This window comes from Leptinotarsa decemlineata, unplaced genomic scaffold (genome assembly GCF_025532065.1).
Source record: "Leptinotarsa decemlineata unplaced genomic scaffold, Ldec_3_MD MMD2_tig00026328_RagTag_RagTag, whole genome shotgun sequence".
NCBI classification, from domain to species: Eukaryota; Metazoa; Arthropoda; class Insecta; order Coleoptera; family Chrysomelidae; genus Leptinotarsa; species Leptinotarsa decemlineata.
The window spans coordinates 35763001-35782349 of NW_027412688.1; the positions used below are offsets into that span (position 1 = coordinate 35763001).

At 35.7% G+C, this 19349-nt stretch overlaps 1 protein-coding gene across 1 annotated transcript in view; it reads left to right on the forward strand.

Annotated features, from left to right (window-relative positions):
* Positions 1-5600: 5600 nt before the first annotated feature.
* Positions 5601-19349, forward strand: part of LOC111518065 (uncharacterized) — a 40605-nt gene continuing 26856 nt past the window's right edge. Inside the window, exon 1 of the mRNA XM_023174406.2 lies at positions 5601-6293. Coding sequence (XP_023030174.1) covers positions 5864-6293 — 430 coding nt within the window. The 5' untranslated portion in view covers positions 5601-5863. The remainder of the gene's footprint in view (positions 6294-19349) is intronic.

Consider the following 19349-nt stretch of genomic DNA (forward strand, 5'->3'; position numbering starts at 1 on the left):
GCACCGAGACACCATTGTTTCCCTACGTTCCTGGGATATTAAATCCAAGTGCCAAATTTATTGGAACTATTTATCCTCCTCCTGCAGGCTCTTGCAAGCTTATAAGCCTGAAGTAGTCCTCCTTGGCCATCATAGCAAGACGATATTCCTCATAAAGGTTTCATCTACTGGTGATACGAATGTGTTCGAAAAGAAGGAGGAAAAACAGATGAAATCTCAAAATTCTGCCCGAGCGGCTGATGAACACCTAAGTCTACTGCAGTGTCGTGATGGGTATAGAGGTTCCTGACACAAGGTGCAGGGCCTGCCGCGAGGCGCCTGAGACTCTAGTGCATTTGCTGTCAGCAAATGCACTAGTGGGTGTTATTTTTGAATTCAGGTATCGATTAAAATCAGTTCAATTATAAATACATAATACCATTCTTGATTTATGTCATCTCTCTGAACGATAAAAGTAACGGTCCCAACATGGCTCGTTGTGGCAATTCATGTTATCTATTCTGAAAATAATCTTTCATGATGTAACTCTCACAGATTTGTCGTTAATGTAAAGTAGCAGACATGTACCCCCGTACGACTTATCCCGAGTTGAAATAAAATTTTTCAAATCACTTCACGAAATGCAGCATCATTTATATCAATAAAGTTAATGATTACCGAATATCATTCATGAATAGTCTAGACACCGTCTCGTAAAGCGGTACTATCAAACTATTAACCTATTATTATCAGTTATTATCGGGTCGCGTTACTCCTCAATATGTCTTCAACGTGAATTTTATAGCTGAAGAATATGAGCTCCTGACCTTACGTAATTATACGATTCGTGGAAATTGTAGAGAACTGGATAAATAGTTACAGTGCTCGAGATTTCGAGGTCATAGTACTTTCAATTACCCCGACATGTGAGTATCAAAATATGATGGATTGCTACAGCTTTTTAAGAGATATACCGAACTGACATTTCAAATCTGAAAGATGAAAACAACAGGTAGGGACTCGAAAGGGTTTCAAGTAAATAATTTTTAAACCATTTGAATAGGATGGAAAAAATAATTTTTGTCTGATTTCAACAAAGATTTTCATTTGTTACAACCGGTTTCGGTTTATGAACCATTCTCAAGAAAACTGACATAGTTTAACAAGCAAATCTTGAAATATATAATTATATAGTCAATGTTAGGTTAATTAAGTCTGCATCTGAAATAGCAAATGCGTTACCTAAATCGTCAATACCTTATCAAAGACACTAAAACAGTAATTATTTATCTTCCATAACACATCAAAATTACTGAGTATTGATCCAAAACCACTACTTGTGGATTGCTCCACATCAGAAACCAATATATAGATACAGAATGTGCGCTAGAGGTACACTTGATGATGAAATTGATAGTAGAGACTATATTAATAGTTCTTTTTTAGTTTTCCGCTATTGCACTACTTCCAAATTACACTTAGGTACCGAGCCCTTGGTTAGAGAGTCACTCCCTAACTTACTTTCCTGTTCATGTATTTCATTTGTGATTGGTTTATACATAAATCTCTATCTCCGATAGACTTTTCTTTCTTTATCGCTGTACAAGAGATGTATTTTCAGTGGCCTTTGTCATCGATTGACAGGACCATTGTTGACAATGATGGTTATGGAAATGTAGGACCCAAATAAAAATCTCGGGTTGATTACTTTGTATTGTTGGAGTTGAATGCTACAGACTACATCAGGTGGTCGTAGCCACCCCTCCGGTGGCTACAAGAGTATCATTTTGTTGAATAAGGTGTCACGTTTCGTCTGAGCACTGTGGAATAATTTGCATTGATTCTCGACAGATCAAACAATACTGATACAATTTATATATGATGAATTAAATAGTAAAGATTTTGTGATAGGTATATTTTTTGATCTTACATGTGCATTTGACACTTTAAACATCACTTTTGTGGAAGAAAAGTTGGAATAACTTATAATACGAGGAAATATTCAGAACTGGTTAATTTCATATCTATCTGACAGGAAACTTATAGTGAAAGTTAATAATGTGTGTTACTTAGAAAAGGGCATAAGGTACACCGCCCTTGAGGAGACGACTCAGTCGTTTCCTGGCTGCACTACCGAACCTTTTGTTTAGGTTCAGTTATTGGATCAGGTGTTGGAGAGTTGAGAAGCTCTCGCTCCTGATCTAACCCCCAAATCTAATTAGTAATACTTCTATGTTATCTGCCGGAAGTTTTAATTTTTAACATATTTTCATTCAACTTGCCATGTTTATATGTATGTAGGGTAGGTCCAAACTGTGGCTCAGACTCATTCAAACTCGACTAGGCATAGAGTATGTGCTTTTCTACCAGATTCTGAACTTCCTTGTGAAAAATAATCCACTCTGAAGTTTAAGTCCATGGTATATTTTCTACAATCTACTGAGAACCTGATCGGCGACTACCTTCGTCAGGTAGGATAGCAACAGAAATTTGTAGCTTAGAAAGTAGTTCTTCTGTGAGATGCTCTTCCATGGCTACAGCGTACCCTTCAGCCGGGAGATGTCCTCCTGATCCTCTCGAAAAACCTGTAGCCATCCAGGTTGTAATGTGAAGCCCTGGGAGCGAACATGTGGACCATCTTCTGAAAAATTCTCTATGCCCATAATGACATACTGAGAGATTTCAGTTGGTCTATCGAAATTGACGTTGTTGAATATTCTCACCTTCCCCCTAAGCCGGCCAGCGTTTGCTGGGGGGAATTTGTTTGCTGGGGGGAATTTGTTTTATATTCTGATGCAGATTCTGCTTCTGTTGTTGAAGAATTTGGTACAAGGAAGATTTCTAAGCTATCTTGCTCTGGAGGAGGCGATATGTGGCTTCCTGGCTGCACCAATGGGACCATGAATTGAGGAACTGAGAAGTTTTTGGTCTTGAACCCATATTAGAGGGAGGACAGTTGTCCTCACTTTATTGGAAGGACTCTCATCTCCACCCGACAGGGTTATTTTGATTTCCCCTGCTGCAGGGGGGGGGGGTATATATTATTTCGGGTCAAATCTTGCAACTTGCGGTTATTCTCAACCGATTGAGTTTATTTAGAATGGCATGCATAGTTAACTACGTGACGTCATTCTGTATACATCTAATATGGCTGACTAGTTATTGTTTATGAACTCCTATATATGGGTATAGAATGAAAGGGTTTGCTGCAGATATTACAAAATATTTGGTTCAGGTTCAGGAAATGAAATTAAAAATGGCGAAGGAATAGTTTGGTGTTGTTCCCATAACATAGGCATTAACGAGGTCTTACTTTTTAACGTGTGATTCCAAACTAATCAATTTGTTATATTACACAATTTATATGATTTGAAAGCTTGTCACGAAATATACCTTTGTAACTTGATCTTTTTATAAGTATTTCTGAGAAAAAATTGAACGTTTTTCTATGAAATAGGTAAATCTCACTACACTTTTTCATATAACACAAATTGTACGATAAAATAAATTGACAGGTTGAAGTTGATTTTCTTCTTTTTGGAACACGTAATTAAAAGTAGTTTTTTGAAAATGTGTTTTTATTATTAATTCGATAACAAATAACGCTATCCAAAACCGTCCCACGATTCTGTTTGCTTTGCAAAAAACTTGAAGTAACATATATTTCCGATTCTCCGAAATTCCAGCATCCAGCCCTCCGAAACGGCCCTAATTTCGCCGCGACCAATTTCGCACCGTTTCACAGTTGTTTTGCATATGTACTCGGCCTGCCTGATGGATATTTCCTGCGTCCTGTGACGAAAAGGGAAACAAGCCCGATTCGGGGGTGAGAGTATCCTGTCTTAAACGGATGTCTAACCTTTTGAACCCTCTTCCCAAACATTCCAGCAGACTATAAGGCTTCCATTCACTCAGAATGGCAGAGGTGGATGAAGAGGCATTACAGGGAGTTCAAGATTCACAAGTGATTTTTCGTGTTGTATGGGAATTATTCCATTCCAGAACAGAGAGATGCCACATAGCTCCGATTTCAGATGCAATATTTTTCAAATTTTTGATATTTTATTAAAACAACGATAAAAATAAAAACAACAATAAAAATTAATTGGCGCTCCGGGGCAACTTCATTGATTCCAGTGGCGCATTGGCTTTTTCAGCTGCAGGAAAACCCGAAAAACCTGCAGCACCACATCATCAGATGATCTTGATTTACCAATGTCCCCTCTCTCATAAAACAAAATGTAGGGTGTCTCTAGAGGCTCCAATAAATTCAATGCATCGCCAGAACATTTCGTGTTCTGTTATTTATCATTCTGGCATCTACTACTGAGGTCATTAGCCATCTTTCAAATTAATTAATTACATTATTATAACATGTTTGTTTGATTCATGTGAAGTTGCTGGTTTTTATAAATCAATTCATTGGGGCTCCTTCAATTGTTTCAGAATTATACAACTGTAATTGATTTTTTGAAATTATCAGTTGTTTGACTTAAATTTGCCTTCCCTAACATTTTACAAAACATACACGCGATACCATTGGGTTAGGATAAGCACAAGGAAATATATCTTTTTTATAGCAGATTTGGAGAAACATCCATTTTCTATGAGGAATCAGTTTTTGAAAAACAGTCATGTCAATGGTGAACGCTCAATTCATAAATTAATTACTCTATATCATACTACCTCCTTATTGTGATTGTATTTATGCTTCATTGTCTGGCCTTTCAATTACCTTTGAGTACAAATGGAGTACAAACCTTCATCCCACCACATTTTTCTCATATAATTCTTGTATTCATCAGAAATGTAAAGTTTAAATCATGTTTAGTTCAAATCGTTAGAGAGACAATTCAAGCAAATTGAAAAAAATATAAAAATTTAAAGTGACACACGAGAACTGAAATTGGGTCAAGAGGCAAAATATTCAAAATTGAACAACGTTCTACTGAAGAAATTTTAGAAACTTTCAGAGACGTCAAATTTCATTGAACATTTCTTTAAAAAATTACAAATTTGACAGATCTATCGTGTGACAATTAAAGCGGGGCTGGTATTCAATAATTTTTCTATCGAAAACTAACTGTAACGTCAAATTTCAATTATATCTCTCAATAAAAAAGTAATCTACGGTGCGGACTAGAGTGGTGTCACTGTAATTATATAAGCATTATCGTTATATTAAGCATATTCGCATTGTTGGGACTCCAGTTATACTGAAATGGCCTGTAAGAAGCTTCTTTAAAATTTCATTCGTATCAATTACTCGTTAATTGTAAAAATAACAGTTCTAAATACAAATTACATATTTCAAAGTCTCGGCGCGTGCTCCAAGCGCGCTAAACGCAAACAAAATCCCTGCAAGTCTAGCTTCCAACTTCACACATTTTGAAATGTACTCAGTCCGCTTATCGCAAACAACCAACCCTCGACCCCCAACCTCAAAGGCTAATTGATTCCCGATAACAATCATCCACGATCGCGAATCAATTCCATGTTTCAAGTTCAAACTTTTAGGAACCGTTCGTAGGATTCAAAATAGTTGGCGGCCTCCCCTTCGCGCTGTCGCATGGACCAATCCACACGGCCCCCTCGCCTCTCGAGCAGCGCGTCCGAACAAACTTGCGCGTTGCTTCGTCACTTGCGTTTCGTTTGTCGTTTGTGTCAGTCGTGTGTAGGGCCGGATTGTGAGATCGCGATAATTTCAGTGAGTTCACCTTTAAAACTGTGTCGTTTTCTCGTGAGCTGACCTGGATAACTTTCTAGAAGAATCAAGTAACTATTTGGAAGTGATTTCCGTACTGTTTTGGTGAGAAATCTCTTTTGGCGCGTGGCTATTTCGGTGTATTCTTAGTTGCCTACTCTCAGACGTAAACAAAACAAAATGAGCACGAGCGTGTACAAGCCCATCGGCCTTTTTCAGTCAAGAACGCCCGTGAAAATGCTTTTCTGCATGCCGGAAGTGCGAAAAGTCAAGAGGGTGCTCTTCGAACCTACGGATCACGCGGCCACTCAGAAATTCATTGACGAGGAGCTGCAGAAGATTACGGTAACGCAGTCCGAGAGATGGAACTTCGACTTCAAAAAGGAGAGGACCCTCAACCCCAACGGGGTTTACAACTGGAGGCCTGTCACACCGCAGAAGGCCATCCGGCCGATCAAGAGGCGCCAGAGTCCTGCCTTGGAGGAGTTCGAAGTGGAGGAATTGTACGGGTTCCCTCAGGAGATCGTGAGACCGGTTCCCGTCAAAGCTACAGTTGAGATGTCATCGCCTATTAGGAATCAGAAAGCACAGCCACAACGTCTTATTACTGGTGAGTACTTTGATTTCTTTTGTTGGCTGGGAGACTTGGGTGAAAGTTTCAGGAAATTGGTCAATTTAATGTGTGATACTGTATTCATAGACGTTCAATTCTGGTCTTGACATAATTTTGACATTGACAAGGTGACAATTACATTTTTCAAGTTACAGAAACTCGTCTTTATCTCATGGAAAACTCTTCTATTTCAGCGTTTTTATCTTCGAACATCAGTATTAGATTGTGCAACAACCAACATAAGCAATTTAAGAATGTTTTTGTCTCATATCATGAATATGTGTCAACAACTGCCTCAGGTCGCGGTTGTTTGAAGTTTAAGAATTGCTACAGATATGATTGTTCCATAATTAAATTCCTTGTTTGGATTTTGGAATAGGGAAAGCTTTGAAAGAGCTGATGATAATTGAAATAAAATGTGACTGCAGATTTCTCCTCCATAGTCTGTGAATATTATAAGGAATATTATGTTAATTTATGTACCTACCTTTAAAATTATGTAATTAAATCAACCTTATTGAACGGACAAATGATCCTAGATTCTTTTCTAAATAATTCCAAATAACAATATAGGTACTTACCTAGTATGTATTATAAAATGTAGGTAAATTCTTATTCTGATTCCAATTGATAGGGGTATATTTTGTATAGAGATATAGAAATAGGAAGCCAAAACCTAGGAACATAAATTTCCATTTATTAATCAATTCCATGTATTTTTTCATTCAAAATGCATTATCATGCTTTATTCACAAAATAGCTCATCATTTCTTTATAAATGTTGTGTCTAGATATAAAAAAGATATCTTCCACATCCCAAAAATAAATTGAATTGTTATTGGTTTTTTTATTTTTTGTAAAGGTAATATTTACTCATTGAAGTCTTTCCCAAATTTTCTGTATAGGTACTTAGGTATACTTATACTTGAGAAAGATAAAGTTCAGAATATTTAAGATAAAAATTCAAAGACAATGGGTATTTTCCCTTGAATTCCGTGAATATATAGGGAAGGAATATAATTTCAGTGTAAATATAAATAATAATTTTATTGAATGTATTGAATAGATAAACAAATCAAGGTCAAACGAGTGTGAATTTATTTTTTCGACATCTGGTCAAAGAATTTGAGAAGCAAAATCTGCATTTCTAGAAATCACCATCGGATTAACCGGCATTATAATACCAGGAAATCCTGTTCCATATATAAAAAGGCTTCAAGAAACATTTTTTTCATTTTGGAAAAAGTTATGAAAACAAGTTTATTATTTTTCCGCATTTTTCTTTCTATTTCTGTACATCTACTTTCTATAATAATATCTTTGTTAACCGTTACAATTCGAAAATCCAAAACGATTTTAAAGTCTGTAGAATCCTGTTTACTATGAATTTATTTCAAATTCTTGGATAATAGCCAATCGCCCGAAGCTGACAATTTACCTAGTTGTTTTTTTCAATGAACAAATAATGTGGTTTTTGGCTCGGTGACCTCCCGTGTTGGAAGAGTAGAAGTGACATGCTTGTTTTATCATTTTCACCGCTCTTGAGGATTTCCCTGTAGTACTTGTGTTTTTAAAAAAATATGCAATGTATTCCAATCTGAAATAAGATTTTAGATATTGTCAGTGATCCAAGGATTATGTGCCGATTTTGTTATTACTAAGTACCTTTTCTAATTCATCTGATTGCAATGATTAGGGGTTTTTATATTACTTTTCATTAAAAAGATACGTAATTTCCTTTGAACGCTGTGATTAGATTTCAGCACACATTTTTGCGTCATCGTTTTCCTGATTATGGCTGCTGGGTAAATATTTGTGATTTTTATCTCATTCGTTGTTGTTTGAAGTGGATTTTTGTTTTCTGGATATACATTTCTGGTTGTTTGGTCGGTTACTAAATATATATTTTGATTTTCAACACATTCGATTTTTTAAAACGATTCGATCAATAATTTTGTCTTCATTTTTGTTTTAGTCATCTTAAATTTTTCCAATTTTTTTGCTTTGCTTTCTATAATATCACTTTATAACTTGGTATTTCTCTTTGTTCTTTCTGTAATTTTTTAAACTTCTACAATAAACTACGTAAGTATTGGAAATCAAGTCCGTTTCCAACGTCAAAATTGAATTAAAACAATCAAGAGATTTTTTAAACTTATTTGCAGAAGGCAAACGGTATTGAAAACGGTTGAGTCAGACCTAAAATTCATAAAAAGTACCTAAGTAGATAAATATATGTACTACACAAAAATATACTTTTATAAAAATCCAGAATTGATTCTGAATGTAATTTGCATCTCTCTAATTTAATTGAGATGAAACCGTCTTTGCAGTTTCTTTATTCTTTTAATTGGAATAAAACTACTGTACGTTATTTTTGTGATGAAGAAATTTACCTATTTTTGTGATCCATTTACTAATTTTAATTTTATAAAAACGAATTTCTAGGAATCTGCTATCTAAACTGATATAATCCGATTAATATATTGGATCCGCTTAATATATTGGATCCGCTTAATATATTGGACCTAGACATCTCGTATTCGGTGAAGGGTAAAATTAAGAATACTGACAGGAAAAAATGTCGTCAAATTTCCTGTCAATCACGTTTCTAAATGAAGAGTGAATGTCTTTTGATTAACCCTTTAACTTAGTAAACTGTTCATATATACCTAAAGTTAAAATGCAATTTACTTAAATGAATTCAATATTCGCATACACTCTTTTCGGGTTACTTTATCAATAAAGTAGAGCAGTTCTGTGATGAATTGTACAAAAAATTATAATGCAATCCAAAATTCAACTACCTAGATGACTGAATACATTAAAACAAGATTGAATCATTAAATATGGTAATGGAATTCCAAGAACAAGTTCAATTCTAAATCCACTAATCTGGAAAACTTGTTTAACGTACGGGTAATCATCATTCAGACTCGATCTTCACGTAAACTTCAAATTTATATATGTCAGTGGTTTCTGACACATTTATCTTCATTTATGTTTTATTCTTTCTGTAACAATTCTTAGTTTCATTTATACAAAATGTACTGTGACGTTACACATACGTTATTTCTTCAAGAGGCAGTTATGAGAGATATTGAGAGATATCCTGTGGATGGTGGAAAACTTTCTCATAATGAGTACATACAATCTTATTGAAATTATTATTAACTTCGGAAGGTCGTGAGTTTGATCCCAACCTCGACCAGATATTTTTCTCGAGAGAATTTATCTACAGCAAGCGCCAAACCTGATGGCTAGCCCGCTCCCATACGCAGACATTTGTTTTCCAATGCTGTGAGCGTTTGGCATTGTCTGAATAATTTGTGTTGTTTCTGAAAAAAAGTCATCGCCTAATAAAAAACCAGTCATCTGAAGTGTATCATTATATAACATTTTAATGAACTGCACTACTACCTATAATAAATACTAAATAAAATATGAAAATAAATTACTAAGAAGTCATGTTCCATTTGCTACTCTAATTGAAACTAATTAAAGGTACGACACTGGCCGGCAAGGGGTTTATCGTAATCCAATAGAAATTTAGTTGGGATAGTCTATACCTGCGCCATCACGTTTGGCGTTTGCAATAGTTGAAGCTGGGATGATTCCGCAACGTAACACGGCTGACGGACTGCGAACAGCCATGATGTCCCTTAGGTGGCTCGATGAGTTACTAATATTGTTACCCAGAACACGAGGCTAATCACCAATGTAGTCGATGCCGGTGTCACAAAACAAAATTCTATGTCTTTGATTCAAATATGAACTTTGGGATTTTATCAAGGATGCTGTTAGTGTACAGAGAGGAGCAACATATCCCATATTAATGATAATAAACTTTAATTTGTTATTCAACATTAGTTCGTTATGAAATAATCCGTTAGGTTTTTATATTTGTTGACTCTTGGTCTAACGTCGATACATAAATCTGTCGATATCTGTTGGGGTTAGGAAAACCGTTACGAGACACCCCCTAGACACACGTCACATGTTAAATAAGTTCGGCACCCCCGTCGCATAGGGTGAGAGGGTGCGATTATTATTTCGCATCTGTCTACTATCCCAGCGATGATGAAACAGCTGTGCGTGTGTCTGCGTATGTGTGTTTACGCGTAGGTCATTCATAATTGGCAAATTTTCGTGAAACTTCTTCTAGGAGAGTTGTTTTTCTATATGCGTTCCGAAAGCGGTTTTTTACAACTTGGATTACATTTTTTAATTCGAAGTTTACAAATAAAAATTTCACATGAAAAATGTCACATTAAAGACTTCATACATAGACTTTTCCAAAGGGCTCTTATTAATATTTTTAAAATCTTTCTTCTTTGCTACGGAGATGTCACATTTTTTTAAATTGCAGATACAGAAAGAAAAGAGTTTTTTTTTAAATGTAGCCTTTTTTTGCATCAATCCTAGACGGGGAGGATTTCAAATTACTTTTCGACACCCCCTCGTACTCCAATCTTCCGTCCGGCCCGATATCAAGAGAGGTAGCTCATTCGGCCGCAAAACAAAAAACTAGAGAAAAAGAAGACGATCGGTCATCCATTTTAGGTTATAGGTTAATGTACGCGGCCAAGGTGATCCGCCTAACGCACCGGAGTGCACGCATCTCACGCACCGCTTGTCAGACAAAGAGAGCATACAAACAACAACAAAGTAGTCCTCTTTCCCGCGGGGCGGATCACGACCATCAATCCCGGGGGCGAAGCGAGCTATTGAATTTTTGAAACGCAGCAGCGGGATGTTTTGGTGAAATGAAAAAGTGGAAAGTCGGCTTTTATGCGTTCAACTCGGCGTTCTATTTGGGCGCGTAGATCGAATGGGGTATATATGAATAAGGTTCTCGTGTATGTTTCGATTTTTTAATGTGGTTGGAATGCATTATTAGAGTATACAGGTATTCAGGTAGCTCGCACAAGTTTCGACTTCTGAGGGTTGTCGTTCGTAGGGGTGCGACAGCTGGTTAACGGAAAAACAGATTTTTTTAAAACAGATTCTGGCTACAGGAAGGTTAAAAATCAAGCTTACCATAAATATCAAACTATTAGAGAAGGAAGGCATTTTAAGCTAAATATCAGATCGAAAGAGAAAAAACCTGCGACATCCTCAATTCTAATGAACTGAAAGTTTCAGAGTTCTTTTGGGAATAGTAGCTTTATGGCTTCAAAAAAAAAAGAAGAAAGAAAATATCCAAAATAAGAACTCTTTATAATTATACGTAGATCTTGTACAGAAGATTGTTTCAGATACAAATTATATACGAATAGTTTGAGAGTATTTGACATTACACTGAAAAGTCACTGGAATAATTGATATTGTTCTGGATATGTTCTATGAAAAAATTGAGAAAAATACAAACATCTATTTAAAAAAAAAACATTAATTAAAATTTTTCCATTGTGTTAAAAATAAGACCACCGAAAATTGATCGAAGTTCAGATAGAAGTAAGTCTCCGGTTACTTCTGTTCAAGATATTTCTTCTAATTTATTCAAATTCACGAATTTTTATTCATCAAAATGACAATTAATTTAGTAAACAGTTCCATTCATAAAGTTACTTGTGTAGACCGAGAAAAATCACTTTCTATATTCATTTCTATTATGCCCTATTTCCAAGCATCCGGAACACAGTGCAACTCATCGGCATTTTGAGCCAATCTGTGGGCTTTTCCAACACTATATTTCTTATCGCCTCATTTCGTGATCTGGTTGTACCCTGATCTGGTCTCATAAATTTTGTTAGCTCCACAGCTGATGCAGGGCCAAATTGAGCTGATGATCAATGCCCAGCATACTCATCAGCTTCATCACTGCCTGTGATTCCTGAATGTCCCAGTACAAAGTCCAATCCATTCCGGTCTTCTGGTGCCTTTAATTCTTTGGCGACATTTCCAGATGAGTCTCGATGTCACTCACAATAGCCCGAGTGCATACACTTCTTGAAATATATACGGATGAAATACTTTATTCCAGTTCCCGTCCAAGATTGGGCTTTTGTTTCATTCGTATGAGTACCAGGTGTTTACTCAGGCTATTAGATATTCACAAAAGGGTTCCTTTGTTTCCCAAGGAATCCAGTTTACGCAATCAATATACAGTAACAGCAATTTCATTAGACGTCAACATTTCAGACTGATGAAATCACAAAAAAACTCTCATAATTTCAGATTGTATAATGCACTACCTGCCAATATTAAAAATATGAATATGTTTTGTTTCAAACAAGTTATAAAAAATATTTTGAAACAAACTGTTTTTATTCCACTACAGAATATTTATAACATGTTCGTAGACACATATTTGACGCAAGGAATATGCTTGCCGAACTTCCATACTTAATTTGATCATATGTTGTAAGGTACCTTGTGAACTTGTTACAATTTTTTTTATTTATACACAACTTCGTACCTTGTACTCATCTGTTTCTCTTACTTGTCATGTAATTTACATATAACATGATCAAATCTCTCTATGTTTCTGGCAAGCACGTTCTGGGGATAACTCTGTGTCATCCACTCTGTTCTGTAATTTCAACTGCAAAGTTAAAGTTTAATTAATGCTACTCCACACATTTCCAAATTTAGATTCTGACCTATCTCTTGAAGTTCTGAATGTTTCCACTCTTACCTCACCCGTTATCAGGAGATGTAAAGAAGACAGATTCAAGAATGTCTCCAATGCCTTTGTTGCATTGGTGCGGCTTTCATTATCCAGACATTTTCCAACAAGCAAGTGTTTGTTCCATGCTTTATTATGTTAAATACAAGTAACTTGGTTCATATGTCATCGTGTGTTCATCCACTATTGAATTTAGCCATTATATCATATATGTTTTCAACCCCCATCTATTTCTTTAAGTGCGTCTGATAAACATCGATGGTTACCTCTGCATTTTCCATCCTGTCTATGTGTTGGTCCCTATATGACTAAAAAATTGCAAGTGTCTACAGCGATATCGGTGTTTATGGAGTTATAACACTTCACTTGAATATTGAAAATACATATATCCAAAACTAATGGAAGTGGGCGTAACATTTTGAAAAATTATGAAGGGTTTCAAACATTGCAGGATTTGTATACAAATCTGCTGACTGTAATCGTTAGATTGTGTACTAAGTAAGAAGAACATATTAGCGATATATTCAAATAGGGTTTCGAATATTATTCGGTTATTTACCTCTTAAAGAATAATTAAATCTCATTAAAAATCAGAGAATAAATACAAATATTACGCTTATCAGAAACTGACAAGAATAGTGATATCAAATCGACGAAAAGACTAGAATGGATTAGTTACGTTTCACCTTTGGGCCGAGCCCTCTCCTGTACACAGGCACACCAGCTGTTCGTGCATCATATTCCTGAATCCGATCCTCGCGATAATAATACACATACAATAAAATCGAGTGTACTTCCTCGTCGTCGTATCGTCCTCTCGATAGTTTTTGCTTTATTAGAAGCGCTAGAAGTGAACGACCTCTGATGGCCGTACGAGCGCATAGTAAGAAGAAGAAGAAAGACAACGCTTGGCGCATCGCAGAGGGCACTGACCACGTTTAAACTCGTATTTTTTTCGTTTCGGGCCTACTAGGCCTAACCTCCCCCTCCTACCGCTCTCCATAGCTGTATTTTGTCTTCTTTTTCTTGAAGTCTTCGTCGCAGAGAGTGTCGTGTGCCGATTTTGATTGTGCGGACGGCAATAGTTCAAGACGCGTACGCAATCGTGGTCGACGATGCATGGCGCGTTTGGTGCGATTTTGTTTTTGGACGATATCCCAGTCACGGCGTGACACACAATAGCTGTTTTTTTTAACGGTGAATCGTGACATAGGATGGTTGTTTTTCTCAAGCGGCGATTTGTTCCGAGTGACAAGTTTATCGTTGAAGTTGGATACGAGGGCTATTTAGTAAATTCCCGGAATGAGCTTTCATGTCAGTGCCCTCTATTACCACAAGCTTATTTTTTAATTTCTCCTAGTAGCTGGTGCGATGTATTCATTACACTGTTTTTTACTACGAAAGCATGACTGGTGTTGAATATTGCTAACCTTCGTCCTCGCTCCCAACCCAAATACCACTGAAGATGTATGTCACAGTACATACGAAACGTTCCGTTCAATTCGAGCACGGCCAACTAGCCCGGATTTTGGCTTCTCTATCCATAGAGTCGTTTGAAAGCTCAAAGTTCAGGTGGATATTCTTTTCAAATATACGGTCTTAACATTTTTGGAGTTGAGACTGTACCAGCAGATTATGCCAGCTGAAGAAGCTTGAATGAGTCATTTGTTAACGAAATGATCATACCGGTCTATTCAGCTCTTTTTGCACCAAATTTCGTCTTGCATAAGGCACTTCAGCGTCTGGTATGGAAATTTAATATCATTCATCTTCGCATCAAATACAAATACTACTACTTTGGCTGACAATTTTGCTGTGAGAATACGAATGTTTTTTTTAATTAATCAGTATAATTTTGAAGTGAAAATGGTAAATTTATTCATGGTCTAGAACAGATTGACAAACAGAATTATAATGTTTGTTTGAAGGTGATTGACAATGTTTCGTGATGAATTATAATCATATTAATTTTTCCTATGAATAAGATAAGATATTAAAGAAGAAAGTAATACAAATAATGAAATTATGAAACAACAAAAATTAATTGGCGGTGCGGGGCGATTTCATTGATCCCAGTGGCGCATTTGCTTTCTCAGCTGCAGGAAAACCCACAAAAACGCAGCACCACATCATCTGAAAATCTTGATCTAACAATGTCCTCTCTCTTATAAAACAAAATGTAGGGTGTCTCCAGAGGCTCCAATAAATTCAATTCATCACCAAGAACACTTCGTGACACGACTATCGTCAAACTTAAACCAGTCCGTTTCGTTTTTGACCAAAGCGTAATAATGACCAGATTCAACGCCAGAATCACAGTGAACAATTACTGCATGAAGATTATATGAGTGGTCTGCTAGATTGAAATGTTCATCTATTTCGAACCTTCGTAAGAGTTCGGTGCTTCCGTCAGAGGTTGAGTAATGTTTGAAGATCATCAGTGTTATTATTAGATTGACTGGTGCCTCAGCTATACTTGTTTTCTTATAAATAATAGTCAGTCAGTTTGGCGCATGTTTGGCAATACAGAATATTCGACGTAATGAAAATTCTCGAATTTAGATAAATGACTATTTGCAAGAAATCTCTGGATATGTGGTGACTTTTACTTTGAAATTTTTTTCAAGGCACGATGATATAATAGAGACGAATAAATTCACTGCTTTTCTAAAAAATCACATTTGAAAAATACATCTACAATATCATCATTTCTAACCACGTTTCAATATTCGTGCCAGGTTTGAGTAGTTTTCGAAGATTGTTCCAAAGGATAATGTCTCTTCGAAGTAGTGTTTTAAAAGTTACTCAAGAAAAATGTCCTAGACTAACGTTTATCGATTTATATATTGATTGGAGTAGTAGGTATGTTTCAAACGAGACATTTCGTGTACTAGATAAATCCATAGGGTCGTTAATAGTGTTGCTCTCGGTATATCGCACCTGTTCATCGCCTACTTGCAACAGCTGCACTCTGCCTGAATCGATCCGTGGATAAAATTAATGGTTGAGGTACAGTTACCGGCGTTGCCATTGTTATTTTCCTACTGTTTTTGTTGGATTTTCGGATGTCTCATTTAAATTACTAATGCACGAACCTTCAAATTCCATATACACTCTCGTAGGAAAGAAGCAATCCGAAGTTGCGTATTCTTCACTACAGGAATGTCCTGATAGCCTTAAGGATTGAGAGGGGTCTGAATGCAGTTATCATACGAAGCATGATTAACAAGAAAAACGGCATCACGTCATTTAGTATTCTTTCAAGGATATTGAACATGTCCAAGGTCTAACTGATTATTTATTCATTTGGATTCAAATAGATCTGAATAATTTTATTTGGACATTTTTTCATCAATCTTCTGATCTATAATGAAAGGCATCAGGGACATTTGGTTTAGCAACCAACAGATCCACTTTGAAAATGATGCCATATTTGACAATCATTATTTTAGTCATTAGTCATGAATTACCGGTTGAATAACTTTTAATAAATAATGAATATGTAATCATCTGAGACGGTGCTTTTGCCAACAAAGTACTTATTTAAGTGATTTTGCAGATAATTCAAAAATCATGTTTGGAAAATCATGTAGAATGGAAAAGTAATAATTTCTCCATAGGAACTCAAGAAACATATCCGTGTCATCATTTCATAATAGCGTGTTAACGAAATTATAAGAGATAGAAGGTATTCATATAATGAAACATCTTTTTTAATCGTTGCTGCGTGTATACATTGTGGTTTTTTGACCAAAGTCAAGCTTCATTTTAATTTATATCCTCAATCGAATATCACTTAGATTTTTTCCCTATAGCAATACATAATGAAAGTATCACTGTCTGTACATGGAAGATATTTGAGCTATTATTGGGGATTTTTATATAAAGAATCAAATCAAACGTATGTTGAAAAAAAAAGTTTAAGAAACGAATTGTTTTTTCGCGAAATTTCGGTATCGATTCAGATTTGGCAACACCGACTCGACGAGCGTGTTCTTTCTGTTTCTAGCTAGATCAAGGTAGTCATTTCGTAAAAACCCCGAGGAAATTTTCAGATGGGTGAGGCTTGATTATAGGTTACTTTCTACATATAACCGTAGGCGCATGGAAATATTCCACATAGTTTTCAAGTTATTTAAATTTATTCGTTGTTATTAGTAGGGAGTGTTTTTTCAGAAGTTGAAATTTTGTTAACCGCCTCCGGAGAGATAGAAGGAAACCGAGACGAATGCGTTTGATTTTGATTGAAAAGAAGCGAGTGAACAAAATTTACGTAAAAAAAGGTTTTATGGGCTTCCATACCCGCCTATTTTACTTGTATTTTTATTTGAAAATCAGAAATTCAGCATAGGAGTAAAGCAGAACCTGAAATGAGGTTCACATAGACAAAGATACTATGTATTTGAATTTTTTTTTGCATATTTTACGGTTTGTGGTTGAACTAACAACAACTAGGTAACTGTACAATTCAGATGATAGGAAACATTCGTTCGATGTGACAATAAAGTAATTAAGCTTAAAATTATCGCAATTCCAATTTTGTCGGAAGTGAAGCAAACACATTTTAGAACGAAATATTAGTTTATTGTCATTGTGAAAACACTGGTTGAAAAGACTTTGCCCTCAGTTCAAAAAGTAACTTAACAAAATAGCGACTTTTCGCCCACAGAAAAATTCACGTTTTTTTACTTGTTTCTACCTATTTTTTACATGTGTTCATATACTGTCTATGTCCAAAAAGTTTTCATAATTAAGTGTATTATGATTGTGGCTGAACTAACAACCAAACTGGTGAGTTCACAGGAGAGCAAAATATTTTTCAATGTGACGTTAAAAAAGCATAAAATTATTGTCCAAATTTTCCAAAATGCGAAAGAAAGTTGTGGTCTTAAAATAAACGATTGGTAGAACGCGATTCTGTAGGGATGAATTCTGATTCTGTTTATTGCATTATTGATGAAAGCATTCTTGATTTATAGTAGGTACCTTCCTTTGTCAGCGTCGTTCCATACGTCATTCGTAATAAACGGCTTGTACCCATGCACGCGTTCGAAAATAGCACAGATACACATATTTTGATAAACACACACACAAGACACGCACCCCAACATCGCCGTAAGTCTCTGCAGTGGCAATCGTTGCCATGTGCAGCAGCTCCCGCATCTTCTCATTTGATATTTTTGCTTGGAGTGGCTATTCGACCATCTTACGGTGAATTACGCATCAGTCGTTAAGTCGAAACATGGTCGTTTATTATTATTATTATAACTGTGTTTCACTTACAAAAAAATATTTTTCAAAAGATGAAATTTAAATTGTAGTGATTCAACATTATTGAATCTGAGATAATAATCATTGCTTTTTAAATTACTGTCCAAAAATTTTGGGAACCCAAAATTTAATGAGCAAAATACCAAAAAAAAAAACAAATGCTTACGTAAAAACCTAAACATCAATGAAAAATGTATGTTGCTATTGGAGACATATATACTCCAAAATTTTGGAACGTTATTTATGTAGGACAATAATTATTATCTCTGGTTTTTGGAACACATCATCATACTATTACAGAGTTGAAACATTTTCAAATCTTGATATTATTATATGTTCATATACTTGTCAGAAGTTATCTAAGGAACTATCAATACGGGGGTCATTTTCAGCTACTTCACAAGTTTCTCTCACATCCAATTAATGAGGATTGTTGGTGATTGTGAAAATTCATGAGAAATATTTTTGTTAGAATCAGTCTTGGTGTTTGTGAAACAATGTCAAAGTACATTTTTTACTGCTTGTTAGTGTACCTGCTCTGTGAAAATTACCGTCATATATGCGATACTCTACAAGTCAGCGAAGTCTTTTTTAGTGAGGGGCAATCCGTGAGACGAATCACTTTAATTGTTTGAAATCGAGAAGAGTGTTTGTTGGATCCTTCAACCATCATCTCAGAACAGAACAAACATTTGCTTTATTGACAAAATACGGATGTAGACCTACATGCATTTTAAAAATTGTTAATCAAGAGGTGTAGCTTTGGTGTACTACAGAATATCCAGGTAAACTCGTTAACGTTGGATACATTACTTTTTTTTTAATAATTATAATATTCATGCAGTCATTGTTTTTTGTCGTTCTGTCGTTGAATCTGGTCATTATTACGCCTTGGTCAAAGATGAAACGTACTGGTTTAAGTTTGACGGTAGTCGTGTCACGAAGTGTTCTGGGTATGTATTGAATCTATTGGAGCCTCTGGAGACACCCTACATTCTGTTTTATGAGAGAGAGAGCATTGGTAGATCAAGATCTTCAAATGATGTGGTGCTGCAGGTTTCTCCGGGTTTTCCTGCAGCCGAAATCAGTGAAGTCGTCCCGGTGCGCCAATTAATTTTTATTGCTGTTTTAATTTTTATCGTTGTTTTATA